Source organism: Ursus maritimus, unplaced genomic scaffold (genome assembly GCF_017311325.1).
Source record: "Ursus maritimus isolate PB19 unplaced genomic scaffold, ASM1731132v1 scaffold_21, whole genome shotgun sequence".
In the NCBI taxonomy this organism is placed as follows: domain Eukaryota; kingdom Metazoa; phylum Chordata; class Mammalia; order Carnivora; family Ursidae; genus Ursus; species Ursus maritimus.
The window spans coordinates 45,526,134-45,545,155 of record NW_024424564.1 but is presented as its reverse complement, the minus strand read 5'-3'; the positions used below and the strand labels follow the sequence as shown (position 1 = coordinate 45,545,155).

At 56.9% G+C, this 19,022-nt stretch overlaps 1 protein-coding gene across 1 annotated transcript in view; it reads left to right on the top strand.

Moving 5' to 3' along the window:
• The window catches only part of MYH9 (myosin heavy chain 9), an 89,426-nt gene that overhangs the window by 36,663 nt on the left and 33,741 nt on the right, over positions 1–19,022 (top strand). Inside the window, 6 exon segments of the mRNA XM_040637468.1 lie at positions 12,157–12,184; positions 12,978–13,071; positions 17,188–17,280; positions 17,728–17,791; positions 18,148–18,246; positions 18,606–18,749. Coding sequence (XP_040493402.1) covers positions 12,157–12,184; positions 12,978–13,071; positions 17,188–17,280; positions 17,728–17,791; positions 18,148–18,246; positions 18,606–18,749 — 522 coding nt within the window.

The following is a 19,022-nucleotide window of genomic DNA, read 5'->3' as shown; positions in this document are numbered from 1 at the left end:
CTGTCGCCTGATCGACGCCAGCCCCTTGCTCCTGGCTGCCATTTCTCCAGCCACCCAGCCACCCAGGCCCAGAGCCTGGCCACTCCTCCACTCTCTGCTCTGTCTCCCTCCTTTTCTCAAGTCTGTCAGCACCATCTCTAGATTTTCTCTCTCTTCATATTTCCGACTCCCTTGCCCCTCTTTTACCCCATGGCCCTGACCCCGCTTGCACTGTCGCAGTGACTTCCTAACCTTCTCTCTTCATAGAGCCCTCCTTCTACTTTGAGCAGAGGGTCATCTTTCTAGAATGTAAATCTGATCAAACCCCCTGATTTGAAATCTTGAAAAATCTTGAAAAGGCTCCTTGTGGCCTCAGAGGTAGTAACCCCTGAACCCGCTAGCAGCACGTAGTGCCCTTTGTAATTGGCTTCCCGCCTACCCCTAACTTCGCCGCCACGTGGACCTGCTTACGTTTCTCTCCCAGGCCTTTCTGCGTCCAGCCGTCTTCCCCGTGCCAGCTGCTTGCAGTGCCTGGCAGGTCCCTCACCTCTTGTTAAAGACAAGACTGAAGCATGCTTGCCCTCCAGGGAGGATGTCTGGGCTAGGTTTGGTGATACTTTATTTGACATAGGTGTTTACACGTTTGCTTTTCTCTCCTAGACGTGGATGGGGCCCACGTTGCCTTTATATTTCAAGCTCGGCCAGGTGCTTGGCATATGGTAGCATTTCATGTAATTCCCAGTCAAGTCCATCTTCCAGGAGGGGCTGTGTGCTCACAACCTTGTATCGATAGTGGTCCCTCAAATCCTCGTATACGTGCATGATTTCATCCTTTAAACTTTGCGATGAAGCTGGGCAGCAGTGGTCCAGAACCTTGTCGCATTAGCAAACTTTATCCCAGGTGTAGTGGTTTGAAGGGGCAGTGAGCGGGTCTGTCTCATATTGTACACACAGCGTTGTGGGGAAGGCGTTTCATTGCCAAGCTTGATGAATTATGCAGGACGTACAAGTTTGGCCTAGCCTTTGGCTTCTGTTTATGTCTATGAAAATTTCTGGAGGAAGCCAACTCTTTCGTTTCAGAGTAGGATGTCTGTTTCAAAGTGCTAACTAAAGCAGTCTGGTGGGAGAGTATTCTGTGAGATTCCAGAAGAGCCCGAATCTGTGTCTCTAGAGGTTATGGGTCAGTTTTCTCCTTGCTGTCTTAATTGGCCTGGTGCAAGTTTGTCCTGGAGTCTTCCTGAGCTCTGTGCTGCTGAATTAGGGCGTGTGCCCACCCTTGGATCCTGGATTTGAACGGTTTTCTAGCACGCGGGCTTCACTCACTTTCAGGCAAGCCATTATGGCAGGAACAACGTCGTGACGCAGAGCACGGCACCGGTACCTGGAGTCCTTGGAACTGGACTCCCAGCCTTCTTCTGACAGTCCGCATGACTCCTTCCTAAAAGATTTGTCCAGTTTTTACCCACCAATAAAAAAATTTGAGGGGCGAAAGTTAGCGCAGCAGTTTGGAGGTCATTGAAAGAAAGAAAGGGATCAGCAGAGGGTTGGAGCTTCCTTTGTGTTGACCAGGAAGTCTGGGCTGTAACAGAATGGCCTTGACAGGAAGCAGGGGGCTCCCCAAATGATGAGAGCAAGTGGGCAGCTGCTTCATCCTTTGGAGACCAGGGGTGGAAATCCATTGTGGTCCCAGGAAACCAGAATGATCTGTGCGAGTGCAGGGTCCCTGTAAGTTCTAGCCCTCAGCCTGCGAGCCTTTCCCTCCCCTCTGTGTAATGTGGGACTTGCTGCAGCCCTGAGCCCCCATGGGGACCAACTGAGAACATTTCCAGGTCCCTTCTCGCTGTACACGGCTGACCTGCAGAGCAGTTAGCAACAGGTTTCTTGTTCTTGGAGCAGGGAGGAAGTTAATTAACAGAAGTTACTCCCATTATGATAAGAAGGTTCATCAGTAAAAGAAAATTCCAGAGAGGAGCCGTGGTTCTCGCCCTAAGTCAGGTGTGGACGGTGGTGCCTCAGGATCAGTGGGCCTCGAGGATGAGCTCCTTAGTACTGGCTCTGCGGGAAAACAGGGTTGCTCTCTGCCATTCGCCTCTGAAAAGGCATAGCCAGACTGTTCCTTTTCTGCTTTTTCTCTAAATAGGAACTAGGAAACGGTTTCCTCCCTGAACTGCCTGTGGCTTATGACGTACTAGCCAAGTAGGGTAGTTGGTGTCTTTGGGGACTTTTAGGAGATGAGCTCTTTGCCTGTTGCTGGGACCTCGCTGTCTTTCATCTCTTAAACGCTCTGGTCTGCCTGTCGTCCTGATGTGTGCCTGTTGTCCTGCAGTTAGTATTAATAGTGTTCAGTTTCACTTTCAGAAGCAGCCCAGTTTGGATGATAAATTATATGATCACTCTACCTGTTTGCCAGACTAAGCCAGGGCTTCTCAGACTTGGCAGCTCTTGACTTTGGCCCCAGGAGAACCCTCTCTTGGGGGTGGGGGCCTTGTCCCGTGCGTCGTAGGGTCTTCAGCAGTAACCTGGCCTCAACCCACTAGATGCCATTGGCTCCCTCTCTCTCCATGGTGACAACCAAAAATGTCCCCAGACGTTGCCACCAGATGCTCCCCGAAGGGCAGAACTGCCCCCACTTGAGAAGCACCTGACTAAGCCCTGCAGATTAGTTTTATTGAGTGTGGACTCCCATGGATCAATAGTGCCTCTGGCCCTGGCTTGCCAAGGATCTGAGACTCAGTGCCAAGGAATGTTGGGATAGATGAGTGCTGTCTGCCGTGGGCACGGGCTGGGGCATAGCAGCGTTTGGCACCCTGGATTCGTCCGTGGAGGTAGGAGGTAGAAAGTGCCAGAACACCTGGAGGTCCAGTACATGATTCTGGCACTGGAGGCGCTGGCCCTCCAGGTGGAGGGACGAGACGTGTTTGTACCCAGACACCTGGGGCCGTAGCTATGTAACGAGACAGCTGCTCCCCACGCCTGTGCCAGCTCGGCCGCAGCAGGTGTCAGGCGTTTTGGGAGTTTGGGGGAAGGCGTGGCCGCCGAGGTCGAATCCCGTGGAAATGCTGGCGGTATGTGTCAGTAAGTGGTTCTAGGGCAGCCTAGATGTGCCGGGCGGTTCTGTTTGTTTTCACGCTCGACCTTGGGTTTAATTAAAGTTGTGGTGACTTGGTTGGCTCACCCTCCCAACCCGGGCTTTTCTGTTTGGTTAATGCGTTGTCCTGGCCATTAGTGGGTCTTCCTGCCTTGGGGATTCTGTGAAGGCACGTCGAGCTGCCCGAAGCGTGGAGGAGGAGCATGAACGGTGTGGCTGTCCCTCGCCAGGCAGAGGACAGCCCCATGGGGGCCTGTCCCGGGGCAGGAGCAGCGCATGGCCTATAGAAGGTGTGACTGGGTTGGGGAATGGCGCTCCTGGCTTCCTTTGGGACCTGGCCTTCCCGGGTCTCCCTCTGGGGGAAAGGGTGTGTGCGTGTTCTGAGAGGAGAACCGACCCGTTAAAGGATCCCACTTGAGCAGAGTCCTCTTCTCCAGTGAAAGGAGAAGAAAACCTCTTCTCTGTTGATTGGGTAGAATGCCAGGTTTGGTTCACTTTGGGTGACTTCATGGGATTTTAATGAGCTCCCAGCATTTCTGGGGGGGGGTGGCAGCAGGGTCTGCCTTCATTCCAGGCCTCAGCTAATCTGAGAACTATTTATCCCTCTGCTCCGTGCAAGTCCCACCTCTGCTTCTCGGCGGAAGCTGCCCGGGGAGCAGCTGGTCTCCAAGCACTTGCTGTGTCCGGTGTGTCCGAGTTGTCAGGGGTTGATGGACCTTCGTGGGTCAACAAGGGGTGGAATTCTAGCGCTGCCTTCCCATCTGGGTGTGATCCTTCTTGTTCCCAGGTGAAGGGATAGGCCCAGAAGTAAATGTTACCTGACTTGTCCAGTGCCCGCAGAGTCAGCCCCAGAAGCTGGGGTGTCCTGATGGCCGTCCCTCCCGGTGCCTGTCCCGCAGGAGCACCGTTGCCCCTTGTTCTCGGGCTGCTGTTTGGAGGGCTGCTGGCTGGCTGGCTGGAGGCCCTCACTCCCTCTCCACACTCCCTGCCAGTTGCTCCCGTGGAGCTGTCTGCTTTCCAAGGCCTTTTGGGGGTGGGGGGGGGAGAAAGCGCCATGTGGGTGAGGCACTGGGGAGATGCTTCGAGGGTACAGTGAAGCATGACTGCGAACATACTCACCAGGACAGGCGGCTGAGGAAGCCGCAGATGGGAGGACTCCACGGGAGCAGAAATGCGCTGGCCAGGAGGCTCGGGCCCTGCCAGAGAGCCCTGCCGCCGCCGCACACAAAGGCCCCGCTGTCAGCAGGGAGGTTCGGAGCCAGGCCCCAAGTGCCCACCCCAGAGGGTCGTGCTCCCGGCCTGCACACGGTCACTGAACGCCACACCTGGCCCCACCCCGAGGAGGTCCTGAGGGGCAGGGAAGGGAACTTGAGGAGGAGGGAGAGAGCCCGGCCCGAGCAGGGAGCCCCAGCTGGCCTGGGGCTGCGGGGCCAGTGTGAGGGCCTTGGACCGATGACACGGCACCTCCACGGTGGGTCACCAGCACCAGTGTGCTGGGCCGCCGTGAGCCTTAGCCTTGGGAGCGGCTTGCCTTGTGGGCAAGAGGTGTGCGGAGAAGCGCGTGCTGGGTTTGCACGAGGTTTGGGTTGGAGCCTGGCTCTGTGCGTTCTGGCCTGACTGGGGGCCACTTTCACTGAGCCTCCTTTCCTTGTTGGCCTCCTTTCCTGACCCTCTACCGGGAGGGTCATCGCAGGGATGACACAAGGTGCGTGTGTACGATGCCTGGCTTGTAATGAATGCACGCCCCCTGGAAGGTCACTGTGAGAGCCTGGAAATGCAGCTTCTTGACTGAACCCTCTCCTGCGCGCCCCCCCCCCCATTCTTTCCCTCCAAGCTCCCACTTGTTTAATGCAGGTGATAACCAAATGCTTCCTCCAGGCGGGCTTCTTAATCTCCTCCAGGAGCAGCCTGTGAGAGTTGGGGCTCCTGGTGGCCACATGCACAGGAAGTGACTTGTCAGCCGCCTCCCTGCCGTGGCCTCATAGCACACGGGCGTGCGCGGGCAGCGCGGTCTCCAACGTGTCCCATCTCGTCCACGCCCCGAGCGGGCCGACGTGGCTTCGGTGGGGCTTCAGGAGACCATTGTGCCCTTGGGAGGTGGCCCTTCGGCGCCACTGTGAAGGGATCCTCTGTCGATGTGTGTGGGGGACCCCGGGGGGCTGCGCTGTGACCCGCAGCCCTGGGCCCAGGGGAGCCTGGACAGGGAGGCTCCTTTGTCAGGCCCCCCACCCCCCCCAAGAAAAGCCGGTCCTCGGAATGAGGCTGCTTAATTATAATGTGGTCGTCATGCCTGTCAGTCTCAGTTCTGTAAAATCTTCTTTCTAGAAGAGGAATCTGTGGCTCATGGGTCCTTTTCAGGGATGCAGCTTTATTTAGGCTTACTTTTCTGTTTGGTTTTTAATTCAACCCAGTAGGCCCGCTGTGTTCTGCGCTGGGCCACCCGAAGTGGGGGACAAGAATGAAGTACCCTCCTGGACCCTGAAATTTTGAGGGTGGTCGAAAAGTTGGCTCAATGTCTCTCTGACCCTCCCCCCTCCCCCAACAAACAGTCAGAAGTCACCTGCAAAGTCTGTAATGGCTGAGCCGCTTTGTGTGTTTAACCTCCCCGGGCATGTTCCTCCCTCGCTCCCTGTGAACGCTGCTTACCAGCCGTTTTTCCTGTTCTCTCAAGTTCTGGCTCTGAGACTCCAGAAGAAACCTTGTGCCAAGAGGTCAGGACTGAACGTTGGTGTGTTCAGAGAAAAGGGTTGCTTTCCTTCCCCTGCCTGATTTCTGGAATTAAGCTGTCAGATGAGAGAGCAAGACTAATTCTCTAAAACTAAAGAGAAGAGAGCTGAGGTCTGCAGGTGTGAAAGGCAGGATTCTCTAAGTGGCTTCTGTAAAATTCCTTTGGTCTTGACCAAGGCCTTTTGGATCAAGTGTCCACCTTTGCAATAAACTCTGAGGATCCTTGGTGTTCTTTTGGCCAGTAGTCGTGCTGGTCGGGGCCCAGGGTGTCATTCTAGCCAGACTTTGTGACTCGATGGGTGAGATCTGGTCTCTACCTTGAGCTGGTCCACACATACAGTAGGGCCAAGGTCTAAGCTGAAAGCCAAGGACAGAGGTCGTGCCCCAGGAACGAAATCTGGCCTAACAGTTAACAACACGCTTTTCATTGCGTTCGATGGCCCTTCTCAAGGCAATTGCAGCCACTGCCTTCTTCAGGATGCATCTCTATGTGCCATTACTGTTCGCCTCCTAGCATAGCTGTTCCTGCCATTAGCCAGCAAGCCGAATGAAACTCATCATGGGGGGCATTTCAGAAAGCCGGGCCTGTTTGTGCTCTGACTTGGAGCCAGGTGTGTCCTGAGCTTTGCCTGGTGGTCACCTTATTCCCAGGGTCCTGTTGTCCTTCCTTCCTGTGCTCCCTTCGTCCTTCCCCGACAGCGCTCTGCAGAGCTGTAAACTGGGGCTTGTATGAGACTCAGCTGGGCCCCCCTGCCTCTCTCTCCTATTGCTCCCTGAGCAGAATGTGGTTTAAGAGCAAGGCAGACTGACCTCCCGCTGTCTGGTCTCTTGGAGCCTCCCGGTGGCATTTGCTGTGGGCTGTCAGCACTCACATGTGACTTTCGAATTTCCCTCCAGCCTGACAAACCTGTCAGAGCTGTCTCCACAGCAGCCCCACACAGAGAACATTCTCACTCCCAGCCCCGCCCGTGGACAAGGTGTCTGAGCAACCAGCAGTGGTTTTTGGCAGGTCGGCCTGTGCGCTGGGGGCTCACCTGTGAGCAGCTGGGTGCATTCCGGCTGGGACGGGGCTGGTTTGGGGCCTCGCCTGCCCTCTACCATAATGAGGGTTAAGTGCAGTCCCTGGGGCTTCTTTCTAATTATCCAGGATGCCTGATGGGGGAGGTGTCTGTTCCCGGCCTCCTGCAACTGGAGACCTGGGCCTCCTCCGCGGGGTTCAGCCACGGCCTCACCTGGGGGAGTGTGTGGGTGGAGACATTGGGCCAAGTCCAGCTGCTTTCTGGCTGGGGTTGCTGCCGATCCAGCACCTCCCTGGTCTGGGCCTACCTTTGTGCTGCGGAGAGAACAGTGCCAGCGACCACGCTGAGTGCCTGGGAGCCACCGGCGGGGGCAGCGGGGGGGGGGGGGGATGGCTCGGCAGGCAGGCTGCCAGAGGCTCCAGGACCCAGGGAGGCCGGAGCCTGTGCTGACACGGAGCGTCAATCCACACTTGCTTTTCTCACTTCTCGACTCGCCTCCCAAGCGCCTGTAACCCAAGCTTGTGAAGGGGGCTGGCTTTGGGGAATGTCCCAGATGGGTTGGTAAGGCCCCCAGAACACTTCCTGAGAGAGTAGATGGCTCCTTCTCTGCAGTGCTGAGGCATGCTGCTGGTGGCCCAGGGCCTCCCCAGCCCCCGAGTTCTGAGCTTGAATCCACAGGTCTTTCCACGTTTCAGACTTTGTGGAAGCCTTTGCATTTTGGCACATGAGACCCTGACACTCACGGGGGTAACTCACTCTGGAGTCCAGGAATTGGCCCTGGGGAGCCTGATGCTTCCTGTCCCAGGCAGTGGGAAGCAGGGGGGTTCACACGGTGAGCGACCCCAGAGTGGTGGAAAGTTGAGGCCCGTTGGTCATGGGTCACCCCATCAGCCTCACCCCACGCTGGCGTGTCACCCCATCTGAACCTGCCCTTAGGTTTCCTTTTTTCTTGGCCCATGTCCATGTTTCAAGAAGCCTGGTTGACCTGAAGATGGGTCCCGAGGGCAGGGCGCTATTCCAGGTGTGACCCCGAGAGCAGCCCCACAGGAACCCTGGGAAGCCTTATCTCAGTGAGCATTTGATGAGTCAGTCCCAGCAGCGGCTGTTGGTGGACCAGGACCAGGCCCGGTCTCTTCCTTCTGTACTTCCTGTCGGGGCTGATGTCACCGCTCTGTGAGCCTTGTGGCCTTTTATGGACAAGAATCAGCAGCTTCTCTCACTGAGGAAGTGAGCGATAAATAAAGCCCCTAGCATAAGTCTGTACCTGGGGTGAGATACCTAGGGTCGGGTTTCCCCTTCTCTCACCCGAGCCGGGCCTTCCGAGCTGGCTGGAAACACCTGTCTGCATTGGATGTCTGTATCAGCTCTGAAAGGCCTCGGGGCATTTGGGGTTTAAAATAAAATCAGGAGAGGGAATGGCCTCATTACTGAACATGTAACTTAAAACCTGTTTTGTTGTTTTTCTGTGGAGGGTGCACAGTGGCGAGCTCTGGAGGTGCAAAGGGCCTGGGGTTATTAAGAACGGTGTTTCCAGGCGCCTGTGCTATACTACGTGCTTCAGGCACCGTTGTCTTTCGGTCCTTAGAGCAGCCCTGCTGGTGAGGCCCTGGCCTCTGATTCTGAGAGGTCAAGGGGCAGGCATCTCCGGGGGGAGTGCAAAGCAGAAATCAGAACGCTGGCCTCTCCCTTCTGTCGCTGCTCTGGACGCCTGGACAGTGGTTGTGTAAGTGTGCTCTGATGAGTCCTGTCTCCACCACCCAGGCAGCTCTGGTGTTTATCTCCTGTTCTTCAAATGGGGAATTTGAGAAGATTTTATCTGAGGAAAGGCTGCTGCTTCTCTAAAGAGTTGGAAACCACTCTAGAGAGATTCATAGTCCTGTCTCTCCCCAACTCCCACCAAGTCAGGGACCAGGTAGGAGGGTCTCAGGGGCCTCAGTCAGGCTAACGCCTTCATCCCGGCAAGGAACCCGTTTCCCAGAACTGGGTTGTCCCTGGCGGGTGCACTCCTGTGGTTCTGGGCTGTGGGGTTCCTGTCTGGCTGGCTGTCTCCTGGTGTGGCGGAAGGAAGGGCATTTGCAAATAAGCCTTCAGTCCTGATAGGCCCAAGTAAGGACTTCAGTCAGAACAGAGCGGGCTGAACTCTGGCGTGTCTGTGGGCTGTGAGGTGACCGACCGTGTGGGGAAGGGCCGAGGGAGTGGGTGTTAAGGAGGGTCCCCGCTGGAATGCACGGGGGGTGTGGCAGAGTAAACTGAGGCAGAGAGCTTACTGGTTAATGAGAATTCTAACCATGCCAGTACCCAGAGCAGATGCTTCTGAGCTCCGGAACAAATCCAGAAGTGCTGTGAGAAGAGACACATGCAAACCAGGGACAGCGTCTGCCTTATGCACTGCTTCGGGTTATCGTGAGACCACAAGATAACAGACCCAAACCCACTGTAAGAATTGAAAAGACCTTTCCAGACTTATGGGGCCACAGGGTCCTTCACTGCAGGCAGGTGGATTTGGGGTGCCGAGTGTTGGGGACAAGAGCTGAGGAGACAAGAGGGGCCTCTATCGGTTTTCCTCTGCAGAAGCATTTGCCCAGAAGAATAATCTGGCAAAGTGAAGTAAGGCTTCTTTAAAGTGTAAAATGAAAGTAGGGGCGTGTTGCCTTTTCGGCTGTGTTGACCCTGGTGCTTCAGGGATGGGAGGTGAAAGGGCAGGAGAGGAAGGACTGGAGATGGTGGGGTGGATGGAGATTGCATGGAGTTTGGGTCTAGAATGGGAAATTGAAGTGTGTGCAGGCCTCTGTGTGTGTACTCACGCACACAGCTGTATGTGCACCTGTGTGCACACCCATACATACGTGCGTCTTTTTGTGTGCGCACTTGTGTCTCTGTACATGTGCTCATGTACAGCTGTGTCCATGCATGTGTCTGTGCATGCCCACATGTGTCCCCACACAGCTTGTCCATGTCTGTGTGCATGTGTGTCCGCACACGTGCACCTGTGTGCGCGTGCCCGTGTGTGTGTGTGTGTGGGGGTGTGTGTGTGCATGTGTGTCTGCACACGTGCGCCTGAGTGTGTGTGTGTGTGTGTGTGTGTGTGGGCTCTGCTTCCTGTTGTTCAGCAGCCCAGCATCTGACTCCTCCTCGCACAATTAGAGGAATTCCAGCCATCCCTGGGATGGGGCCTGGACAGCCCTGGGAAAACGGTTCCTTCTGGAAGGGACGGGAATGTTTCCTTTTATGGTAGCATCGGCTGCTGCCGCCTTATGGCTTGCCAGCATGCGCAGGTACATTCTTGCCCGCTTGTCGAGTGGTGACTAAACATGCCCGCAGCTGGGGCCGGCCCCGGGGAGGTGCTGCGGGGGAGGCCGGGGCCGGGGATCACAGCCCTGCTCGGTCCAGACCTTGCCGGTGGCCACACTGACCTCAGGGGGCAGGCGATGGAAATGGCCCCATCTTCCCCAGCCCTTCGCCCCCCCTCCCCAGCCACCTCCCCATCCCGTCTGTCTTAGGAGACTCTGGAGGGGTTCCTCCAACCCTTGCTGAGGGGTCTTGAAGGACATGGCTTTGTGGGAAAGTTGAGACGGGGAGCGGGGAGCCAGGTTGCTGACAGCGCCTGCTCGGAGCAGGTCCACGGTGGTGCGCAGGGTGTGGGGGGAATGTGTGTGTGTGTGAAGGTGTCTGGCCGAGTTCCCTTGCCCCCCCCCACACTGTTGAGATCTTAGGGGGCCAGAGGGAGGGCTGCCAAAGAGGGTCGGAGCAGCTGCCGCTCGTGTTAGGTGTGAGGCTTGTTTTTGCCTCTCTTTGTCTGGATGTCCTCTTGCCCTCCGGAGTGACCCACAGTCAGGGGAAGAGATGGTAGTGGCCCTGCGTGCCTGCTGAGATGGGCCTTGGCCAGGAGACCTAGCTGAGTGGTATCTGTTGGTGTTGAACAGCTAAATCCGTCTCCTGAGGCCATGCACCCAGGAAGCCATGAGTCACTCTCCCGTTGTCCCGTTCTGCAGGGCCCTGGCCGGCCAGCGGCAGCCAGTGAGCGTGTCCTTCCAGATCACTGGTCACCATCGGTTTTTGAGCAGTACCACTACTGCTAACTGTGACTAGTCCTCCTCTACTACTCCTTGCCTAGTACTCCTGTTACTCCTCAACTAGTACTCTATTACTGCCTGACTAGTAGTCTGTTATTACTCCTTACTTAGTACTCCTCTATTACTCCTCTGTTGCTGATTGACTAGTGGTCCTCTATTACTCCTCAGCTAGTACTCTTCTCTTACTCCTTGCCTAGTATTCCCACTGCCCCGACAGTGCCGCCACCACCCGTCATGGTGACTTCACGATGGAGAAATAAATAGCAGCCATTTGTGGAGTTCATTCTCTTTACTTGCCGGGCCCATTCCATCTGCTCTCTCTGTGTTCCACGCTAATGCTGCCAGGGAGCAAGTAGCATATTTATTTTATGGGCGAGGAAACCCAGACTCGGGATCGAAATGCCTCACTGCAGCTCAAGTATTAGTAGCCTGGTCCTGGATTCGGCGGGTTTGACCTCCGGGAGTTGAGGGTATTACACGGGGTGGGATGAAGAGGGAAAAAAATGAGTTTGTCTTTTCAGTTATTGCTTAAAATTGGACCTCCCGCGCTGAACCAGGTCAGCCCCGATGCCTTCAGGCATTTTTGTCAAACTCAGCTTTCAGAGTGTGGACGTTCCTGTGCTTCCAGCGCACAAGGGGAAGGAGGTGTTTGTATCCTTCCTTTGCTGACTGAGTCACCACTGTAGCCCGTCGCTGAAGCTTCCTGACAGCCAGGCCTCGAGACCCAGGCTGTCACAGAGACTGGTCAGAGGCAGCGGCGCTGACAGGCTTCTGTGCCTTCCGAGCTGCCCCTGAGCTGGCGTCGTGGAGCACTTCCCACGTGCCAGACGCCGCACGGGGGCTTCTCCCCATCACAGCGGGGCCTGGGGCTCCGGGAACCCCAGGCACACGTCTGCAAGGCCCACACACGTCGTGGCCAAGGCAGCGCGGCCCCCAGGGCCGTCCCATTGCAAGGCCAGCTTTGTCCGCCGCAGCACACACTCCTGCACGCGCCTCCCCTCTGCTGGCCCACACCCCCATTCTCAGCACTCGGGGCTGCGGACTCCTGGGGAGCTTCCCCCCCAGAGGTGGCTTCCGAGGGGCGGGACAGGCAGCCAGGGTGGGCGGTCTGAGCTTCTGGCACCTGTGGATGTCCCTCGTCCAACTGAGGCATCGGGTCGGCGTCGCCGGCGGGTGTGCAGGGCCTACTGGAAGGGCAGCAGCGAGGCTTTCTGCTCCTGGGAAGCGGGCAGCTCTTCAGAAGTTAACCTGGATCTTTCCTTTGTTTCAGACCGAGAGGATCAGTCCATTTTGTGCACGTAAGTGTTTCTGTCTGGGTGGTGGGGCTCGTGTCACCCTGATTTGTCCTGACTCTGAGGGCTTCCACGGAAACCCAGGCTGACGGATGACATTCCCAGTCAAGCCCCCGCCCCTTCCCCAAGGAATGGGCCTTAAGGGAGGAGGTTGGCTGCCGCCCTGCTGCTCGCATGAGCTTTATTCTGGGGCCAAAGACTTGCTCGCCCTCCCCGGAGGACCCCGTGCACCGTGCGGGGAGGTTCGTAGCCCAGAGAGGCAGGGGTCTTCTCGGCAGAGCACAGTGGGGATGGCTTGGTCCCTCCAGAGCACATGCCTTCTGGCTCTGAACAGTGGCTTTCTCTACCTGCTTTGCCATAGACACTGGGGCTGCTCGCCCTGGTCCTCTGAACTGAGCAAGGAGGTCAGTAAACCCTGTTGCCTGCCGGGGGACCTGATGGTACAGAACATTCCTTTGAGTGGTTTTGAAGGGACATGTATGAGGCCTTTGACCTCCGAGTCAACAGCTGCCTAAAACTGATTCCTGAGACTTTTGGACACAAAGGGTTGCCAAGTGACCAGGGCAGGCAGGCTGTGTGAATGTCCCGCTGTTGGGCCTCCAGAGGGCCATGGGAAGGGGCCAGAATGAGGATTCCAGAGCTTAGCATTTATCTGCCTGTCCCCTTTTCTGCCACTAGGTGTTGGGTCCCTCACTGCCGCCCAGCAGAGAGGGAGGCGGTGGAGCGTGCCTTGGGAAGGGGACAGACTTCAGGGGTTTGGCCATGTCTCCCCTGAGAACTTTCTTGCCTCTCTTGGCAGGGGTGAGTCTGGAGCCGGCAAGACAGAGAACACCAAGAAAGTCATTCAGTATCTGGCTCACGTGGCCTCTTCACACAAGAGCAAGAAGGACCAGGTGAGTGTGGGCCTTCCTCCCACGGAAGCGTCTGATCTTCCCAAGGAAGAGCCATTAGTGATCTGTGGCTTGGAGCGTTTTGGGATCGGAGCAGAGGCTGGACCCACTTTCATGGCGGCTGCAGCTTGGCCCTCTTGGGAGTGGGGCCGGTGGTAGCCAGTCCGCTTCTGCCCCAGCCTCCTAACTTTCTGAGTTGCTGTGGAAATGGGAGACCACCGGGGCTTGCGAAGCCGCACTCCCGGCGTTTGCAGCTAATCGCTGTGTGGCCTCCACCCCCGAGGCCGGAAGAGAGATTCCAAAACTTGGTTCTCAAGTTGATGGAGACCTGAAGCCTCTCGGGCAGGCCTTGCTTTTGAGTCCCCGCTGCTTTTCCCCGCTGTTGAAATGCCTCTGGGTGGACAGTCCCCCAGGGAAGAGAGGAAGGGCAATGGCAAGTCATCTCACTTCCCTTTTTCTCCCCCTCCCTCTTGATGGATTATGGTCGAACTCAGCAGTGTCCTCGCTAGGTGAGCCTTGCACGTTTACTGCACGTTCTGCACCGGGAATGCGTGTTCTGCCCATCGTGTGCCCTTGGATTATGTATTTTTTTTCTGAGCAGCTTTTCACTCCACACCATTGTCACTTTCTGCGGCTAGACCTGTTCTCGTAGGCTCGGCTCACTGACTCTCTCGGGAGAAGGGGCGGGGTGTGACACACGGTGGCCTCTCGTGCACTCTGGAATGTCCGCTCCTGCAGAGCGGGTGTATGGGCCTCGTCACCGATGCCGTCCTCGCAAACTCTGGCCGGGCCCAGAGCATCCCTGTGCGCACGGCCGCCGGAAGGCCCCGTGCCGAGCCCTGACCGAGGCACAGTGAAGCAGGCGTCTGCTCGCCTGGAGGCCCACGCGTTCAGTGTCCGGAGCGGATGGATGTGGCCAGCCCCCCACCTGCTGCCACTGTGCCAGTCAGGAGCTGTGCCCGGAAGGCGCCCAGTTGGAGCTTCCCAGGGTTGGGGGTGATCCGTCTTAAGCATGCCCGTGTGGTACTCTCTCTTTCTCTCAAGCACACACTTCTAAGCTTCCTTGTGAAATCTAAGTGCCCAAGGTGTCCCCTCAAGGCATCGGGGGGACCTGCGCCGTGTCTCCGTGGCTCTCCCTTACTGGGGAGCTGTGTGCAGCGTGTGTCAGTAAGTAGTGGTGTGTGTCTCTTTGCATGCAGACCTGGGGTGTGTCCTGCAGAATGTCCTAATGAGTACAGTCTTCTGGAATCACACCAAAAGTAACTTTTCATGTGCCAAACTTCTCAAGACATTCTGAATCTTTTTCCGTGGGGCGTCAGGAGTTATATTTAGAAACTAATAAAGTTCCTCTTGCTCCCTCTCTCCAACCCCCATTTTCCATTCTTTTCAGGAGGCCTGTTTCAAACACTGAATTGTGAGGTTAGGAGTCGTCTATTCCATCCTTGAATTTGCAGTAAAATCCATCCTCCAGCTATTTATTGAATGCCTAGTGTGTGCCTGGGTCTCTGCAGGGTGACCTTGGAGTCCCTGCCCTGGAGGACGGGAGACAGGACAGGAGACAGAGCGAGAACGGAGACCCATGTGCCTTCTGTCTGGGGCTCCAGCTTCGGAGGGGTCGCAGGCCCCGGGCACTCCACTTGGAGGCGACAGCGTGCTGGGGGTGGGGTGATAAGTGGGAGCAAACTTGTCACATCCTATGTCTCAGGTCATAGTGTGTGACGGGCACTCTGTCCCCCACTGGAGAGATTGAATAGGTTGCCTCTGGCTTCCGATTACTGCTTGGGCCCTCCGTTGTAAAGGCCACTGACAGTTGAGTTGATTTCCATGCCCGAAGCTGTACAGTGATTTTCCACACACAGCTGGGGCACGAGCAGTTGAACTTGGTTTACAGCTCTTGTGTTCTGGAGCCTGTCACGGCATATACTGGGTGAGAGCCCTCCCTTGCAGCGACCCAGTCGCTTGTCCCAAGACTAACCCCCGGAATGTGTAAAACCTCACCTTGCCCTGGGAGGGCCGGGCTTCGGCTGGGGCTGGAGGCTGGCGAGGCACAGCTTGGGGGAAGGGACTTTCCAGGGCTATGTCTGTAGCCTGAGCAGTGATCGTTGGGCCCTCCTCTTCCTCCCTGTTTTTTATATACTAGTTGGAAGCCATTGGCAGAAACACCACCCAGTGAAGCCCTTTGGAAACCATAATCCCAAACCTTACGAGCACAGACTACCCGCAGAACCTCCTAATGTCCTATAGTATGCAAATTTTATTGAAAAATAAAGGTTTCTTCTGTGCCCGGCTATGGGTCAATAAAGAAAACCCCATAGCTTAGCCCTCCCCGTTGTATGCGTGGAGCCTGGCTCCGGCATCTGAAGTGGCTGCTCCCTAGTTGGCCTGGCGGCCCCACGTTCCACGGCAACAGCGTGTGGTCCCAAAACAGAGACCTTAGCTTTGCTTCCAAGTCGGGGCCGGCGGTGGCGGGCTCTGTTAGGGACCATGGTCCCATCCATCTGTGGAAACAGGAATGGGAGTGGCTCCAGCCTGGCAGCCTGGCCTGTGGAGAGGAACGTTTTAGTGGGTGGAGGAGCAGCGTTTGTCCAAATCGGGCTCCATGGGCTGCCTCCGCTGGCTTCACAGGCCCGCCCGAGCCCTGTAGGTGGGGTGGGGGGGCCCGTGTTCTGGGACCGCCGGTGCCAAGCACACACGCACGGTCTGCTCAGTGGCTTTGACCCCTGCCCCTCCACGTGGCTCCGCTGACCCTCCCTCACTTACCTGTGTGGCATGCAGACAGAAGACTCTGGGCCCCCCGGGGGAGCCCTGGCCGAGGGTGGCTGTTGGAGGAGGAGGGCCTGCCCGGGCCCCTTCCCGTCTCTGGTGGGCTTCCAGCCCTGGCTCGGGGCTCTGCAGACGAGTCTCGTCTGGAGCAGGTGTGCCTGGAAGGCTGTACCTCACGACTCTCCTGGGAAGCCCTGCTACTACCAGTTTTCCTTTTCATCACTCACAGGCAGCCGTTCCCGGAAAATCCTGGCTTGAGTCCAGCCTTGCTAATAAATACAAAAGCCAGCCTGGCCCTTGTGTGATGTTCTTTTCCCCTAGAGAGAACCCAGGTATTAAGGTGAATGAGAGCCAAATTTTCCTCAGCCAGTGTCTGTCACTACCTGGCCTCCTGGGCAGGTGATGGCTGCTTCCAGAACTGATGTAACCTGACAGGGTAGAGCCCCAAGCAGGGCTGGGGCAGGGCGGGAGACGTGGCGGTGACTGATATAGGTGTTAGGTAGAAGACTTGAATTGGACCTGTTTTGCTGGTTGATAGCTGGGTGACCTCAGGCAAATCATGTCCTGTCCCTTGACCTCAGTTTTCTCTTCTGTGAAATGGGGCCATCCGGTTTTGCCTACTCGGAGTCTCATGAGGACCCAGAGATAGGAAGGCATGGGGGGTGGTTGTCATCCACTGAGTCTCATGAGACCACGGGTAGAGTTCATCGGTGTTATTGATAAGCAGTTTGGAACCCCTAGTGGGCCTCATTGACCCCCCCGCTTGGGCACCTGACATGCTGGCTGCTGGCTTGGGGGATGACAGGAGGGTCCAGCAAGGAAAATGCAGTGTTTGTTAAGGACACAGATGTAATGAGCTGGTGTCTTTTGTGGAGCTAGTTCTCTCTCTCCTTGTCCTGTGAAAAGGAAAAAAACGTTGTTGGGTCTTGAGTGGGGCTTAGAGGCACGGAGTGCAGAGAGAAGCCATTGTGCCTCGAGGGTGGGGACTCTGTCCAAGAGAAGAAATGGCGCCTCTCCGTGGTTCACGTGCTGTTTCCTGACGCGTCCTCCACAGTCGGTCTGGGCCGTCTTACTGGGCTCCTAGGGCGGGGAGAGCAACCTAGGAGACACTGGTTGTTGGGTCCTAGGAAGTAAGTTCAAACCAGTGAAGGTTTCCAAAGGCCTGGTGGGAAGGTTGCTCTCAGTGACACGGGCCAGGCCAAGGCTGGCGTGGCCGGAGCCCATCCGGAAGCTTCCGTTCCTGGCACGGTGGGCGTGTAGACACGGCTCTGCCACCGTCCTCCCCTGCCTGGTGGAGCAGGTTCGACAGCCGAAGCCACTGCCTGGCCTTCACGGCACCTCTGGGTTCCCTTCTAGGGTGAGTTGGAGCGGCAGCTGCTGCAGGCCAACCCCATCCTGGAGGCCTTCGGGAATGCCAAGACTGTGAAGAACGACAACTCCTCACGATTCGTGAGTAGCGGCCAGCCGTGCCCAGCTTGCGGGGCCGGGGCTCCCACCCACAGCTTCGGTGCACGTCGCCTTCCCGGCCCGTCGCGGGGAGTAGGCTGGGTCACACTCCACTCGGTGTGGGCCTGCATCTGTGGCTTCTCAGCCCAGGTGGCAGAAAGCCGGGTTGGGGGGCAGAGACCTGCCGGTCCCCCCGATTGTCCCGTTGTAGCCCACAGACAGAAGCCAGGGCTAGCTCAAGGAGTGGGGAACACTTGTGCGCCTCAGCAGAGGGGCGTGGGCACCTCTTGACCGTGTCCTGGCCTGGGCTGTAAGCAGCGTGGCCCTCTGAGTCCTGAGTACCCAGGCAGTGCCCGTGCAGGGCCCCTGGCCTCCCAAGTGGACAGTCTCTTGCTTTTGTCCCTCAGGCTGTAGGAGGGGGCCTCTGATCCTTCATCTGTCTTTCCTTAGGGCAAATTCATTCGCATCAACTTTGATGTCAATGGCTATATTGTGGGAGCCAACATTGAGACTTGTATCCTTGGTTAATGTGCCTGGAAAGGGATGGGACGATGCAGGCCCTCCAGTGTGCTTCCCGGAGGGGCGGGCTTGGAGGAGGTGCTCCTTTTACTTCTCCCGGGCTGGGCCTTGTAGCCTTGCTGGCGAGAGTATGCTGCTCTCCGTGCCCTTGTGAGAGGGGGCTCTTTAAAGACAGGGCTCCCGAGTGTGAGAGCTGCTGTTTGGCAGGCTGTACCCCCGGAAGGAGAGAGCCAAGATAGTTTGCTTTTGTTTTATTTTGCCATTTGCTGCCTGGTGAGGTTCGGTTGCTTTAGACCAGGGTAGGGAAAGTGCTTTTCCTCCTGCGTGCACAGTTCCTTAACATTTGCAAAGATCTTCTGGAGAAATCTCGTGCCATCCGGCAAGCCAAGGAGGAACGGACCTTCCACATCTTCTACTACCTCCTGTCCGGGGCTGGGGAGCACCTGAAGAGTGAGTAGCGGGCCCAGCAGCCTGGCCTGGGGGCCGGTGGCCCCATTTCGGCCACGTATTCCCGGGAGGGAATGAAAACGTCAGCCTTCCGAGGCCTTGGCCTTCTGTTCTGACCATGCCAGAGTAAAGCCGGGGCGGTTGAGTCTGCCTTTGTGCGTCACGGGGCCCTGACGCTCTCAGAGGCTACGTGTAGGGCAGTCTCACACGGAGGGGAGAATATTCCTGGCGACTCTGCGGTTCTGGGCTATCTCAGGCCTTTAGGGATGCTTTCCGTTCTCCCAAACCTTGGAGGTCATGGTGCTGACTAGAGCGCTGGTTACAGCACCTCCCTGACCCGCCTTTGCCCTCCACCCTTTCAGCTGATCTCCTGTTGGAACCATACAACAAATACCGCTTCCTGTCCAATGGACACGTGACCATCCCAGGGCAGCAGGACAAGGACATGTTCCAGGAGACCATGGAGGCCATGAGGATTATGGGCATCCCAGAAGAGGAACAAATGGGTACAGAGTGGGCCCTCCTGTGGCTGAAGGAGGGGAGGCGGGGGTGGCTCATCGTGCCCTTGGAGGCGTTGGGGCAGCTGATAGGCCTGGCGAGAGCTTCCTGTTGGCTCTGACTTGGAGGGAGTCCTGTAGAGACCAGGAGGAAGGCCTCGAGTGTGTGGGGAAATGGTGCCTCAGACTTGAGTGTCAGAGTTATTTGCTCCCAGCGGTACCACAGGCATTTATGCACAGGAGAATGAGGCCAGGTGCCTGCCTGCTCGGGGCCCTGCTCCA